The sequence below is a fragment of the Eptesicus fuscus genome, chromosome 5 (genome assembly GCF_027574615.1).
Source record: "Eptesicus fuscus isolate TK198812 chromosome 5, DD_ASM_mEF_20220401, whole genome shotgun sequence".
Taxonomy (NCBI): Eukaryota; Metazoa; Chordata; class Mammalia; order Chiroptera; family Vespertilionidae; genus Eptesicus; species Eptesicus fuscus.
This window is the reverse complement of record NC_072477.1, coordinates 104912234-104927572: the sequence shown is the minus strand read 5'-3', so window position 1 is coordinate 104927572 and position 15339 is coordinate 104912234. Positions and strand designations below refer to the sequence as shown.

The following is a 15339-nucleotide window of genomic DNA, read 5'->3' as shown; positions in this document are numbered from 1 at the left end:
TTGAACTTAGATTAAACAACTAATACATTTTTAGTATGTATTCCCCATTAATATGAACATACTTACATTTAAAAAGCTCTTGTTATTTATCTGAAATCCAAACTTAAATGGGAATACTGTATTTTATCTGGCAGCCCTGCTGAGGGGGCTCTTACACAGAACCATGAATCAAGTTAAGGCCTAAGCAAAGATGTTGGAGGCCAGCCGGACCCAGTTCTGTCCGCTGATAGATTATGGGGCACCAGGAGACAGTGCTCTTCGGGTCAGAAACAGCGTGGGGGGCAGAGTGCCCATCAGCTTTCAGAGCGGCGAGCTCCCTGTGCTGTGCAGGAGAGAGGTGGTTTGGAATCCCAGTACAGGAACCCAGCAGACCCTGAAGAGGGGCTCCTGTTCTGGATTCCCACATGCAGACGCTAGAGCCAGGCAACCTGGGTTCAGTCCAGGCTCTGTGTAACCTTGGACAAGTTAATTATACTCTGTGTCTCAGTTCCTCTTTTGTAAAATGGGGATAATATTAACACAAACAGGATGGTTGTGAGGATTAAATGAATTTATATGTAACAAAGCACCTCTATCGGGATCCACATATTGTTGTGCAGCCCTTTCCTGAGTCCACAACTGCACACCCCACCAGTCCTGGGGGTCCTCCAGGCCCCTGAACCTAACCTGAGCTATATCTCCAGTGTTCCATGTTAGATTTGCCCACTCTCAGGGAAACTGAGGCCAGAGCATGGCCAGGCTTATTGGGGTCACACAGAGGCAACAGGGACGGTTTCTGTCCTGGATGCATCTGGCAAATGCCCTTGGCCAAGCCTTTCGAAAGGTCCTCTGGTGGCCATAAGGCCACACAGTGTCTGCCCAGGACACCCCAGGGCTCCTGCCCTCTTGCCTACATCTCCTAGCAATCCATGCAAGACAGGCTCCCAGGGGACTCCTTAGTCCCATTGGACAGTCAGGGAAACTGAGGCCAAGCAGATGCACCCTGGCAGGACCCAGGTCTACTCAATGCCAGACCCCTACCCCCAAACTAAGTGAATTTCAAAGTGTGGTTTGCACATCAACAGCATCAACATTATCTGGGGGTTTGTTGGAAATGCAAATTCTCAGGCTCCACCCCAGTCCTGAAGTAGAAACTCATGGTGGGGCCCGGCATACTGTGTTAAGCCTCAGGTACTGCTGATGTCCATTCAAATATGAGAGCTGCTGGCCTAAATCAGTGGTCGGCAAACTCATTAGTCAACAGAGCCAAATATCAACAGTACAACGATTGAAATTTCTTTTGAGAGCCAAATTTTTTAAACTTAAACTGTATAGGTAAGAGCCACACTCAAGGGGCCAAAGAGCCGCATGTGGCTTGCAAGCCGCAATTTGCCGACCACGAGACTAAATTATTCAATCCTCACAACTCTCCTCAGGGGAATGGCCTTAAACTCTGATCTTATAGAGGATTTGGGGACCATTTGAAGTTTTTCTCTTCCCCATGAGACCCATTAAAGATGGTTTCTCTTAGCTTTTCTATCATTCCCAGGTTCTTCCCCTTTGCCATTCAGAAAAATTGTTTCCAAGATCTTGAACTCTCCTCTATTGTATCTTCATTGCAGGTCAAGGGCAGAAACCCGGTGCAGACCTCTACCCTTTGCTATTAGTCACTGCTATCCTTGTGTATCTCTCATCCAGATGCCCCTTTTGACTTGGCTCTCAGGATGCTCAGCCTGAGATTCTATGCTTAAACACAGCATACATTTCCAATATAAACATTTTCTTTTGTAACCTTCCCACCGTGTGGCATGACCCACCTCAGGCCCCTGCTTTGGCCTCCCTACCCACTGCCTACCAGCTCACCAGGAGGCTGCTGCCTCCCAGATGGTAAGAGTGGCTCCTCTCACCTCCCTTTGCTGGAAGCTGGGCCTGAAGTGAGTTGATGCCAAAGGACCCCTTCTGGTAACGGCCCGCCTGTCTCCCTCCAACATCTTTAGTGATGTCTTCATTCTCTGAGCTCAGAGGAGGAGAAATTATGGAAACAACAACAGCAACAACAAAACCCTCTCCTGATAGGAAAACCACAGCATTTTAGGCCATGACAAGTGGGGGTGATGTGGGAATGTAATGGTATAAGTCGATCCTCCTTCAGGAGCTGTCCTTTCTTTCTTTTCTTTTTTTTTTTAATATATTTTATTGATTTTTTACAGAGAGGAAGGGAGAGGGATAGAGAGTTAGAAACATCGATGAGAGAGAAACATCGATCAGCTGCCTCCTGCGCACCCCCTACTGGGGATGTGCCCGCAACCAACGTACATGCCCTTGACCGGAATCGAACCCAGGACCCTTCAGTCCGCAGGCCGACGCTCTATCCACTGAGCCAAACCGGTTTCGGCTTGAGGTAACCACAGAGGGGCTTAAAGGAAATTGGCCCCAACCCTGTCCACCTTGATTCCTCTTCATTTCCTGAACCCCTACCCTGTGCAGCTTCTGGGAGCACATGCCCAGCACACAGGATGAGCAAGTGGGGGAGGAGGTGCAGCTTTTGGGGAAAGGTGATATTTCAGCCAGAGCTCAAAGTGCAGGTAGGACTGGACAGGGAAGAGATAGGGGGCAACAGTCAGAGCAAAGGCCTGGGATTTGGAAGGGAGGGTCAAGGTGAGCTTTCTGCAGGGCTAGAAGCAATATTGATACACTCCTCTGCCTTCCTAATGTTGTCTTTAAAATGCATTGAAAGGGCTTATGGGGATCTCTTGAGTGTGGGGACCAGGTCTTATTTGTGCATTATCCATTGCACAGTGGATGTTTGCTGATTTAATATGCGAAGGAGGTGAATGAGAAAAATCATTTGAAGACAGGAATAACCTCTCTTTAAGGTATGTGGTTGATCCTCCAGACCCCAGTGAGGTTTCTGGCCAGTCTGAGGGCAGGGCTGATGCAGAAATGCTTCATCTTCAGGCAGCAGAGGTGAGGGAGGCCAATCAGCTCTGCCCTTTTGGCTCTCGCTGAGCTATTTCTGGGGTCACTTAACTTCCTGGCTTTGTTGTCTCTGTTTGCCTTCACCAAACCTGTGCATCCCCAGCCCTCTGCCTGCCCTCCAAGGGGCTGAGAATGAGCATCTTGTGGGACCTGGGGATCTTGGCCATGGGGAGGTTAGGGGCTCCCTCTATGGGAAGAGGTGCCGTAATGTAAATATCTGTGTTTTCCGATGGCCTTAGGCGACCCTGCTAGCGGGTCTCAACCTGTGGGTCACGACAGGTTGAGAACCACTGCAGTAGAGCCTAAGACCATCGGAAAACACAGATATTTACATTATGATTCATAACAGTAGCAAAATTACAGTTATGAAGTAGCAACGAAAATAATTTTATGGTTGGGGGTCACCACAACATGAGGAACTGTATTAAAGGGTCGCGGCATTACAAAGGTTGAGAACCACTGCATTACAGGGTTTTAAAGGGAGGGAAGATGAAATCACCCTCAGTGTACTAGACTCTGGCTTCAGGATGGTGGGGCCCTTTATTTTATTTATTTTTAAAATTTTGAATCCCCCTGACTTAATGTGGGGCATGGCACATAGTAGGTGCTCCATACATGCTTGCTGAATAAATGGATGGGTATGGGTACTTGGTCCATAGTTAGAGAAAGGAATAGCTGAACAGTCTCACTAACCTGGTACATGCCATGTGACTCAATAGCAATACTTATTAAGAACCTATTGTGTGCTGGGAGCTGCATGGGGCATGGCTCTAAGGGAGGCACCCAGTGAGCTGAGATTATTCCATTCCTGCCTCTGAATGTGCCTTGCACTTTCCCACCTCCAGCTTTTGTCCATGTCAGTCCTTTGGCAGAAAGGTACCTCCCCTCCATTTCTACATCTCCCAGGGGGTTTCCTACCTAGTCCACCCTGCTATGCCCTGCTCCTCTGGTTGCCCCAGGTTGATAGGGAGTTGGAGGCGGTGCTGGTTTGCACACACTACTCCGGGCCTGCTCTGGACCCTCCATGGCTGGGCTGTAGAGGCCCCTGCACGTTTTGTTTCTTTCTCTCCTGCTGCAGGTTAGGCATACCCAGCCCAGGCTCCAGCTCCTCCTGGTGGGCAACAAGGCAAACCCAGGCTCCATTCCCTGCCCCAGCCTGGGGATCCTATGTTGGATGAAGGCTCCCACTCCAGGGGCTCACAGTTTCCAGCATTCTAGGCCAGAGTGGGGCTGGGCCCCAAAGAAATGGTCGAGGCTGCCCAGTCAGGCCTCTCAGCCCCAAACTAAGCACGGTGACCCCAATTACCTGACTTATTGAACAGCCTGTGAAATTGTAAGGACCCCATATTTATTAGACATTCCCGTGGGTTGCTGCTCTCTGCTCAACATTGTGACTGCCCAGAACAAATCTTGAAAGTGACTGACCCCTTTCATAGTCTAGAACCCAGGACTCAGAGGAGGAGTGAACATCCCAGGGTCACACATTAAATAGGGCAGGGCAGACCTTGCCCTACTCAGCCTCCTATGACCACTCAGGAGATCAGGGCTGCCCAGAACATGGCCCCGGCCACTTCATAGTTCTAAAACCCAGACCAGATATTGTGTAACTCCCCATCCTTCCCACTGCCCCCCCTGGCTCCACTTTTCTTTTATGCTCTTCCTTAGTGGCTTCTTCTTCCTGTTTTAAATCCCCTGTGACTCACAGCTCCTTAGCCTGGGCTCCCATCATGACCCTGCCTGGAGCACCCTTCCAACTCCTCACAGGAGGTACTCTCTTTTTCTGGGAAAGTTTTCCTTTTACAGTTGGCCTAGGAAGCCAGGAGGCAGGCAGGGACTCCTTCCTGGTCATGCTCCCCTAAATGGCACAGACAAAAAAGGGCCCCAAGAGATTCCATTCATTCCTCACCATGTCCTGAGCCCTCCTCTGTGCCCAGCCTGCATCCAACCTTGGCCCTGCCCCCGGAAGACCCTTAGCCCATGTTCCTGTTGATCTTCATAATAGTCCACTGGATAGGGCAGATGAGAACCAAACTCAGAGAGGTTAAGCAACCTTCGCATAGTCACACAATTCACAAAAGCCCAGTGAGGACGAGAGTTCATGAATTCTTACTTTGCATTCATGTTTTTGGTCCAATGCACAAACTGAGCATTTATCTCCTCTGGTTCATAACATTTTATAGTATTTCTTTAGGTTTTCCCATGATTTTTCGGGACCCAGGTGGGAAGCAGGAACCAGCCAGGGTCCCCTTGATCTTTAGAAGACCTAGACTAGAGAGTGCTCAGGGCACTGAAATGGCTTTGGAGCTGACAGGTTTTGGGGTCACTTTCCTTGATCAGAGCCAGACACCCACAGGCTTGATTTCCAGGGAGCAGGGGTTGCTATGGCAGCTGCAGGCTAAGGTCAGGTCTTGGGGCTCCTGGGTCGGGGAAGGACTCATCAGAGCCCATTTAGAACTTAGAGTCCAGTGTTTGGTCTTTCAGGCTGTCTCAGTCCTCACCCTGGAGAAGAGTTCACATTTTCCCAAGGTAGCCCCTCCACTGTTAGAAAGTTCTCCTTCAGCCACTCCCAAATTATCACTCTCTCCCCATCTGTTCCTCTGCCCAGCAGTCTGCACATAGAGACCCAGGCTTCAAGGCTCAAAAAATCTGGCTACTTCACCACAGCAGCTGCCTTTATTGCCTCTCTTCCTAGCCAGGCCTAAGCTGAGCCCCTGGACTCCTTTAATCTTTTGAGGAAGGTTGCATTATTGTCCTGACTCACGGATAAGGAAACAGGCACAGAATGTCAGTGACCAGACCACGATCACACAGCTGGTGGGTGAGGAGCTGGTAGTAGAATGCATGTGTGTCCTCACCTTGCAGCTGAGGCTAAGCCAACACTGTAGGGGGCTCAGCAGCGCATGGAAGTCCCGTCACCTGCCCCTCAGGGCTCTCAGGACTTTGGGGGAGGTTGTATGGCTGTGCTGCAAGTGCCTGAGGACAGATGGCCCCTGTCCTCCTGCCCAGGACCTTCCCACCACTCATACCACTGGATTTTATCCCATACACAGAATCTGACCTCTCAATACCCAAGAGAGTTGTCCTCCAGGCACCCCTGCCCTGGGAGCCACCCAGACCTTCCCTGGCTATCCCTAGTCCACCCTAAACCCTATCTAAATGCCTAGAAAGTGCCTGGCAATGGAGAAGGAAGCCCAGGGCCTGGGACCTCTTACTTGATCTCTGTCTGGCCGCCTGCTTTCCGGGCAATCTGTACCAGCTCCTTCCCGTACCGCTCCTCGGCTTGGGCCCTGCAAGAACAAAACATGGCCACTGCATCTCCTCCAGTTCTGTTGGCCATGGCTCCCTCAAATGTCTGCAGATCCCTCAAAAGTCTGTGACAGGACCAGGGAAACCACCCTCCTAGCATCTGGGAGCAGGTTGGTTTTCCAGACTCCTCCTTCAGAAATTTAAGCCCCTAGCACTTTCTCCAAATCAGGGGTGGGGGACGTCCAGCCTGTAGGCCCTCTCAATTTGGTCTGGCCCTGCCAAGGCAACCGCAGGCCGGACTCAGAATTCAATAAATCTAGGAGTTTTTTTCATAGCAATATAATTTTTAAGTTGATAATTTTGTATGGCCTATGAATAATGTTATAAATATCCAAATGGCCCTTGGCAGAAAAAAGGTTCCCCACACCCATTCTAAATAAATGTCGGCCAAATACAGGTACATCTGAAGAGTCTTCATATTATTTGCTCACTTGGGGAAGGCCCACATTGGGGAAAACACAGGAAAGCCACAGTCATGACATTTTTTTTTTAAAAAGGAAAATAACTTTAATGTATGAAATGTGCTATATCATAATATAGGAAAAGGCAATATGTTTTAAGAAAAATGGTCCACGTTTCTGAATATTTTTTATGTACTCATATTTTCCATATCAGGAAAAAAATGGTTATTTTTTTACTTTTTTATTTTTATTGTTGACACTATTACAGATGTCCCCCATTTTCCCCATCCTTTGCCCACCTTCACCCACCTTGGCCTTCACCACACTGTTGTCTGTGTCCGTGGACTATACTTATATGTTCTTTGGCTAATCTCTTCACCTCCTTTATCCCCACCACCCTCTTCCTGACAGAAGCTTGGCTAGGATGGGCAGCCTCAGTCATTTTCCAGAACTAGGTGGAGGGTAGCCTCCCTCCTACACCTACCCTCCCTGACCCTGTTGACCCTGTTGGCGCTCACCTCTGCCTCAGCAGCTCTTCCATGTCCTTGCACATCTTCCTGCCATCCAGCAGCCGCTGCAGCAGCACCTCATAGCCTGTATGGGCTGTGAAGTCCCTGCACTGTCACACAGAACACAGGGATGTGAGAGGGCCATTCTAGACAGTGCTGGGTGGGGAGCACAGCCTGGCAAGTACCGCTCTGACCACCTCCCCTTCTGCCTCTATCTCCCTCATTCAAAAGATCTTAAGATTCAGGACCTGGCTTCACACAGGCACACAGGAGGCCCCTCCTCTCCCCACTGCTCCACATGCAAAGATACCAGGTACGTAAATGAGACCTACCTGGAATCAGAGCTTACAGTCCAGGAGACAACACCTCCCTAATATAGGACAGCCATGGGAAGAGCCACTACCAAGGCCCCATGATGACAGCCTTTACAGGGTCCCCTGCACTGCTCGCTCCTGTCATTGTTTCAATAACCCTATTATCTCAGCTGTGTAAGTATGAAAACTGAGTCACAGATGGGTGAAGTGTGCCCAGGGTGACACAGCTTGAAAGTTATCTGGGTCAAGTTCATGCTCTTAACCTCTACACTATATGGTCTCTGCACTATATGGGCTGTCTGTGTGGGCTCAGGTAATCCTCTCATGCCCAACAAGTAAGGTAGGCTCTGAAGGTGACTTAAGTCAGGACTGGGCACACCTACACACATTTAGAACACAGGTAGGACAAGGAGACTTAGGGCACCTCTAGCACGCCTCGCATATTTGGCACAAAACTAGGACACCTGGTTCACCCAGGTCCACCTCTTAATCAGGGCAGTTGGGGAAGCACGTCTTGGAGAATTCAAGACACAGTTCCTATTTTACCTCCCACCCAGCACGTGCTGGCTGTTTCTGAGTCATCTAATTCTTTGTTCTCATCCCTAGAGTGGACTCTGAACTTCTGGTGTAGGAAGATGGGGAGGGAGGTCGTACTCAAGGACTAGGAAGGGACAGAAGTTCTTCTAAGACATCTCTACGTCTAGGGAGTGGGTCTGGGGTCAGGCTGTCCCTCAAAGCTCTCTGGAAACCTGACTGCCAAGGAAAGGAGCTCCATTCAGGAAGAGGTGGTGAAATGTCATACTGAAAACAGAGGCTTTTGTGTCTCTGGTCCCAACATCTATTCATATTATATACATGTTTTATTGTTGAGAGTATTACAGATGTCATACCTTTTATTTCCCTCCCCATTGCCCTCCTCCACCCAGATCCCACCCTACCCCAGGCCTTGACTACCCTATTGTCTGTGTCCTTGGGTAATGCATATTTGCATATAAGTCCTTTGGTTAATCTCTTCACACTACTCTGCCCCCTCCCCTCAAAGATTCATTACTATGTTCCATGTTTTCATGCCTCTGATTCTATTTTATTCACCAGTTTATTTTATCCATTAGATTCTTTGTTTGTTTATTTTGATTTTAGATTCAATTGTTGATAGATATTTATTGCCATTTTATTGTTCATATTTTTAGCTTCCTCCTCCTCCTCCTCCCCCTTCTTCTCCTCCTCCTCCACATCGTCCTTCTCCTCCTCTTTCTTCTTGAAGACCCTTCAACATTTCATGTAATACGGGTTTAGTGGTGATGAACTCATTTAGCTTTTTTTTTGTCTGTGAAGTTCTTTATTTGACTTTCAATTCTAAATGATAGGTTTGCTGGGTAGAGTAATCTTGGTTGTAGGTCCTTACTTTTTATCACTTTGAATATTTCTTCCCAATCCCTTCTGGCCTGCATAGTTTCTGTTGAGAAATCAGCTGACAGTCGTATGGGTGCTCCCTTGTAGGTAACTGACTGCTTTTCTCTTGCTGCTTTTAAGATTCTCTCTTTGTCTTTGGCATTTTAATTATGATGTGTCTTAATGTGGGCTTCTTTGGGTTCATCTTGTTTGGGACTATCTGTGCTTCCTGGACTTGTATGTCTTTCTTTCACCAGGTAGGGGAAGTTTTTTATCATTATCTCTTTAAATAGGTTTTCAATTTCTCCCTTCCTCTCTTCTACTTCTGGTACCCCCATGATGTGAATGTTGGTATGCTTGAAGTTGTCCCAGAGGCTCCTTACACTATTTTTATGTTCTTGTATTCTTTTTTTTTTGCTCTTCTGATTGGGTGTTTTTTGCTTCCTCATATTCCAAATCACTGATTTGATTCTCGGCATCCTTTACTCTACTTTTGATATCCTGTAAATTATTCTTCATTTCAGTTAGTGTAGCCTTCATTTCTGACTGGTCCTTTTTCATGTCTTTGATGTTCTCACTATTTCCTTGAAATTCTCAGTTAGTTCCTTGACATTCTCACTAAGTCCCTTGAAGCTCTCATTAATTTCCTTGAGCAACCTTATAATCATTGTTTTGAACTCTGTATCTAGTAATTTGCTTGCCTCCACTTCATTTAGGTCTTTTCCCAGAGATTTCTTTTGTTCTTTCATTTGTGACATATTTCTTTGTCTCTGCATTTTGGCTGCTTCTCTGTGTTTGTTTCTATGTATTAGGTAGAACTGCTATGTCTCCTAGAACTGGTGCTATGGACTTATGTGGTAGGTGTCCTATAGGGCCCAGTGGCTCAGCCTTCCCAGTCCCACCTGAGCTGGGCACTCTAGGTGTGCCTTTTTGTGTTCTGTGTGCATTGGTCTGTTGTAGTTGAGCCTTGACTGCTGTTGGCATCATGGGGAGGAATTGACCCCCAGGCCAATTGGCTATGAGGACAGTGGGAGAGCTGCAGTGCAAGAGATACCCCTATGGAGCAGGACTGGCTTCAGTGGGGCTTTGGCACTTACTAAGTCCATCCTTTGAGTGTGTCACTCATAGATGTGGTAGAGTTGTAATCTGGTGTGGTCTGAAGCTGTCCACTGGGTGCCCTGGCTCTGGGGCCTTCCAGGAGGTGTAAAGTCAGTCACTGCCTATGCCCTGCCTGGAGCCAACCTGCAGATGTCTGCTATTTGTGTTGGGCTTGGAGGTGCCCAGAGAGGCCAAGCTGTGCACCTTAGCAAGATGTTGCTAGTACTGGGTCTGGGGCCACTTATTGAGAGGTATGAGGCACACTGAGTCCAGCTGATGCTTGTTTGAGAGATTTTAGGAAAGTCTGAAGCCTGAGCCAGAATAGGCCATTTGTATGGAAAAGCCACTATAAACAGTTTGGGTGGGGCTGCAAATTGGGTGGGGTGGGATCTCAGGGAATCATCAAGGTGGGTTGAACAGTATGGACCAGATTGATGGAGACTCAGATATGGTCTGCCAGTCAGCTCTGTTGGGGGGAGGTGCCAACACTTTTGTCTGGGACAGTGGTCAGCAAACTGCAGCTCATGAGCCACATGCGGCTTGTGAGCCGCGGTTTGCCGCTCTGTTGACTAATGAGTTTGCCGACCACTGACCTAGACTCTCGATTCCAATAATTACAGGCTGTTGTTGTTCCTTGTGAATTAGCTCCTATCCAGTGGCCGGCAAACTCATTAGTCAACAGAGTCGCAGTTTGCCGACCACTGGTCTGGGAGAAAGCTGCCCCCAAGTTCTTGCCCTCATGCCACACAAGTTAGTTCCTCCCTATATGTCCCTGAATCCTTTCAAGCTGCTACCCTAGTGCTAGAGCTTAGAGTTTGAGTAAGTCTGTGCACTAGCCCTTTAAGAAGAATTGCCTGGGAGTTCAGCAGCCTCCGTGTCACTCAGCCACAATCCCCACTGGTTTTTACAGCCTGAAGTTATGGGGATTTCTCTTCCCAACACTGGAACCCTGGACTGGGGATCTGGCATGGGGCTGGGAACCCTTGCTCCTCATGGGGGCCTCTGTGGCTAAGATATCTCTCCCAATTAAAAACACGCCACATGTGGGTGTCAGACCAGCCTGTTCCATGCCTCTACCCCATCCTACCAGACTTGGTGTGGTTTTGTCTGTAGGGCTTCTATTCAGCCAGATTTGAGGTGGTTATGAATGAAAGTTGTTCTGTATTATATTTATAATTTTGATGTGGTTTGGGGAGGCAGTGAATACCAGCATTTACCTTGGTTTCTTGTCCACACATCCATTCTTGAGGAAAGGTCCCAAACCCTTGAGGGCACTCAGCCAGGAAATTGCAAATCAGGTCAAGATTTAGCACCTAGTATCTTTTTTTTTTCTTTCTTCAAAGACCCTAAGATAGCCTCAAAAACTGGGAAAAAGAGCTCCATTTCTCTGATCTCACAGACCATATTCCCATCTCTCAGAGCTCAGAGAATCAGGGAAGCTTCCACACACACTTGGAGGCAGAAGTTTACTGTCTTAAAGTCAAAGCTGGTGGTACTCCTGAGGAAGGTCCGATGTAGTAGGAAATGGTAGAGGTGGCCCTAGTTATGCTAACTGGCCCTGTGTCAAACCCAGCCCACACTCAACAAACTCAGAATAAGTGGTATCTTTAGGCCTTTAGTAATTAGGACCCAAACTTATTCTTTCTTCCGCATTCCTAGAAATTCCTTAGGCCTAGGTTCCACTACCCACAGGGTGACAAGCAGAGTATCTGGAGCTTGATTGGCCACTCAGGGCACCAGCGGAAAGAAGTTGTACCTCCAAGCCCTCTGCAGTCCTATTCTGGGGCCAGGGACAGCTTCAGTGTCCAGGCTGATGTTTCTGGGCTAAGCTGGGCCAGACTTCCATTTCTGTGGCTTTCATGGACAGCCATTTGTCCCCTAACCAGCCAGAAGACTGTGGCTTCTTGCCCCCCAGTCTCTGCCCTCCCTCTGGACCCACAGGGCAGAAGGAAAATGAATTCGGAGGCCTCCTGCCCTCTTCTCATGAGGAGGTCACTCTAATCTGGACATAAGCTTCAGGTATGAACTCCACCATAAGGGAGGCATCTTGTCCAGTGCACTCTCTCCAATTCTTGGGGAAACTGAGGTCCAAAGAAGTGAAGGGCCTAGCTGAGATCACACGGACCGAAGTAGGACAAGGGACCTATTATTACTCCATGATGTGTCTGGGAGAGATGGCAAGGAGTTGAGCAGTGAACTCTGACAGGATTTCAGCCCTGCAATAAGACACTCTCCTCTTTCTTGCCAGTCCATGCTCAACTGGACTCTCCATAGGAATCCCTGTCCTTATTCTCAGAGTGGAAAGAGAAGCAAAACCAAATCTACATTGACTGTTCTGGTGGAAGCAGAAGGCAGTGAGGGGTCTTGCAGGCTGAGTCCCCAGGAGCTCATGTCCCCAAAGTGCCACAGGCTCCAGAATCTTGTTCATTGTCTGCTTGGAGCCAGAGGCACTAGCATGTGGTACTAGCAGGTGGTACTACCATCACAAATGACTAGCCTGTTCTAAGGAAGTGCCTGACTCCCCAGGAGCTGCAACCTCCCCGAGACTGCACCCTCAGCCACCTCCTCAAGGGGGTGAGTTCTGATTCATTGTTCAGAGCTGGGAAGTATGCTGCTGAGGAAAGAAATGTACCAATCATTCAATCAATCAGTTGGTTCTCCAGGTCCACAGTACAAGACCCAGCACCAGATCACTCCTCAGAGTCTACCCTGACTTTCTCTTCCTGTACCCACCCAACTTCACCCTCTAAATACCAAGAGCTCCCTACTGGTCCACCTCACTTATGGGCTCAGGCTGACATTTCCACAATGCCAATGCTACCAGAAGGAAGGTCTCTCACTTCTCTCTTTCCACCCACTGCCTCTGTCACCTGAAATCTGTCCATGGATTTGCCCTTTGTGAAATTGCCATTTGTGGAGTCCACCTGCCACACATTGCACCAAGAACATCACAGCCATTATCTAATTGAAAACACACACCCAAGGAGGTAAGGATGGTGATGAGGAGGCCCAAAGAGGGGAGGTGACTGCCCAAGGTCACTCATCTGTTAAAGGTCAGAATCTGGGATACGAACTCAGGTTGGCCTATTCCCAAAGTCGCATACCTACACCAGTCATTCAATCCCATGAACTGTTTTTTAAAAATTTGAAACATCAGAAAATATGATTTAAAATTATTTTTTAAAATGATCATTCAAAGTCCACTTCAAATCAAAGCTGTACTTCAGGTTATTATTCAGTTGAGGAATGCTGCCTTGGAGAAGGGCTGTGCTGGCTCTGCAGACAAAGCACTGACAACCAACAAGCAGCCAGAAGCTCCACAATGTGGCATCTAGGGTAACCCACCCTGCAATAGGGTGCCAGGTGGCCAACAGATGCAGTTCCCTCCTTTGAGAGGCTTGCTCAAGCCAGATGCAGATCACAGGCCTTGCTATCTATGCTCTGAGGGTGACCACTCTGGGCCTCACATTCCCCATGAAGGGACCAGATCAGGGCTGCAGGTTATCTCTCGAGGCTTCAGGAGGAGGTACTCAGGAAAGCTCTGGGTAGGAGGAAGCATATTCCTGCCTCAGCCTTAAGACAGTATAGGGAAGGCCTGTATTACCCTGTTCTGCTCAGGGACAGCCCACCTGCTTCCCACTCCAGGTGGATCTGGGTATGAACCATTGTCTAGGCCTGTGGGATGGCCATGACCCTGCCATGCCCCTATTGGGTAAAGAAACGTTTTCTGTACTCACCATCACTTCCTTCTTTTCCTGTCCATATCACTCTTGGTAGCTACAGAGACTCAGGCCCTGAGCAAGTCACTTCCCTTCTTGGAACCTGGTTTCCACATTGAGGAAGTGGGGGCAGAGGCTAATCTCTCTCCTGACCCTGACAGTCACCCCTCTAGAGCACAAACCCATCAGGAAAAACTAGATGCCAAGTCAGGGAGGGTGTCCAGGCCTTGTCTGAGAGACTGGACAGAGTTCAGCAGACTAGATATGGATTCACATCCCATTTGGTGACCCTGGTTGTTCTCAACTTCTGCTCTCTCCTCCCATCCCCAATCCCGGAAAATGGTCCTAATAGTTCCTACCACCTAGGGTTAATCTGAGAAGACAATGAAATCAGGTGAGAATAGTGATCAGAACTTGCTCTGAGGCAGATACTTGGCTAAGGATGATTACCCCCATGTAATAGCTGAGGACAAGGGAACCCAGAGAGGTTACCTAACCTGCAGGGCACAGCTGAGATTTGAACCCAGCTCTCCCAGATCAAGATCTTGGCTCTTAACCTCCCATTACTTCACCTCTCTTCAAAGCCCCAAGCTCAGTGACTGTTCTGCAAATGGTAGGTCCCCATGCCCTGCCCCATCTCTGCATGTTCCACCACCCCCACCAGACAGAGCCTTCCCCCAGTGTGGCCAGCACCATCTACCTACCACAGCCCACACACTCTCCCCTACCAGAGGATCCATTTAAAAGGCTTCATACTCTTTTTCAAGTGCTCCTTTATATGGCATTTCAGAACATAAAGCACATCAGAGAACAGCTAAACCTCTAACCTTGGAGGGAGAAGCCTGGAATTTGGTTCCCATCTGCCAGGACTAAGCTGGGTAGCCTTGGTAAAGTCCCTTGCCTTCTCTGGGCCTTTCTGACTATGAAATGGCTATAAGGGAAAGAAGTGGCCTTCAATTGACCTTCTAGTAGGGAGTTGATATGTGTATGCTGGCTTTTGAAAGCCATGGTAACCAGTGGCAGTGTCTTACCTAGAGAAATCTGAAGTCAGGACATGGGCTGGAGCTGCCTGGGGGCTGAGGAAAGAGTGAGGCTGGGGTGGGAGTAGCTGGCCTGTCCAGGGATTGGCACTGATATTTTACTTTGGAACTAAGTGGGGGCCACAGAAGGTAACTCGGAAGAGCATCTTTGTAACTCTACCCTTGAGAACTGCCTGGCAGGGAGAGAGGAGGCACCAAAAGAAACTGTGTGGAGTGAACTGTTGGATATGATTATGAGGGGTCAGAGGCAGACAGCAGCAGAAAATGGGCGGATACTGCAGAGGGTACTAATCCAGGGGGGCGGGTTGGCAAAGAACCTGCCAAGGTATCCAGAAGAGGAAGAGCTGATCTGTGGACACCTACCACCTACTACACTTTCACCAGCTACAACAGCACCAAGGAAATACATCTTTCACCCTTTTAGAGTCCTGAACCATGATGTCCCTGTCCATGGAGATGCCAGGAGCAGCTGGCAGTGGGTGCTGGAATTAGCCTCCAGCATACATGCTGGAGGCTAATTCCAGCAAGTGGGGATGTGTAGAATATAGCAAGAGAAGAAATGGACCCTGTTCTCGTTTCCCATCATAGGCTTCAAACACACA

At 48.6% G+C, this 15339-nt stretch overlaps 1 protein-coding gene across 3 annotated transcripts in view; it reads right to left on the bottom strand.

Annotated features, from left to right (window-relative positions):
- PSTPIP1 (proline-serine-threonine phosphatase interacting protein 1) overlaps positions 1-15339 on the bottom strand; it is a 44001-nt gene that overhangs the window by 15960 nt on the left and 12702 nt on the right. For 2 of the 3 annotated variants that reach the window (XM_028138081.2, XM_054715623.1), the window contains exons 2-3: positions 7184-7284; positions 6171-6245 (exon numbers count right to left, since the gene is read on the bottom strand). The exons of the other annotated variant lie outside the window; for it this stretch is intronic. In XM_028138081.2, the coding sequence (XP_027993882.2) occupies positions 6171-6245; positions 7184-7284 (176 nt within the window). The remainder of the gene's footprint in view (positions 1-6170; positions 6246-7183; positions 7285-15339) is intronic. 3 annotated transcript variants of the gene reach the window in all.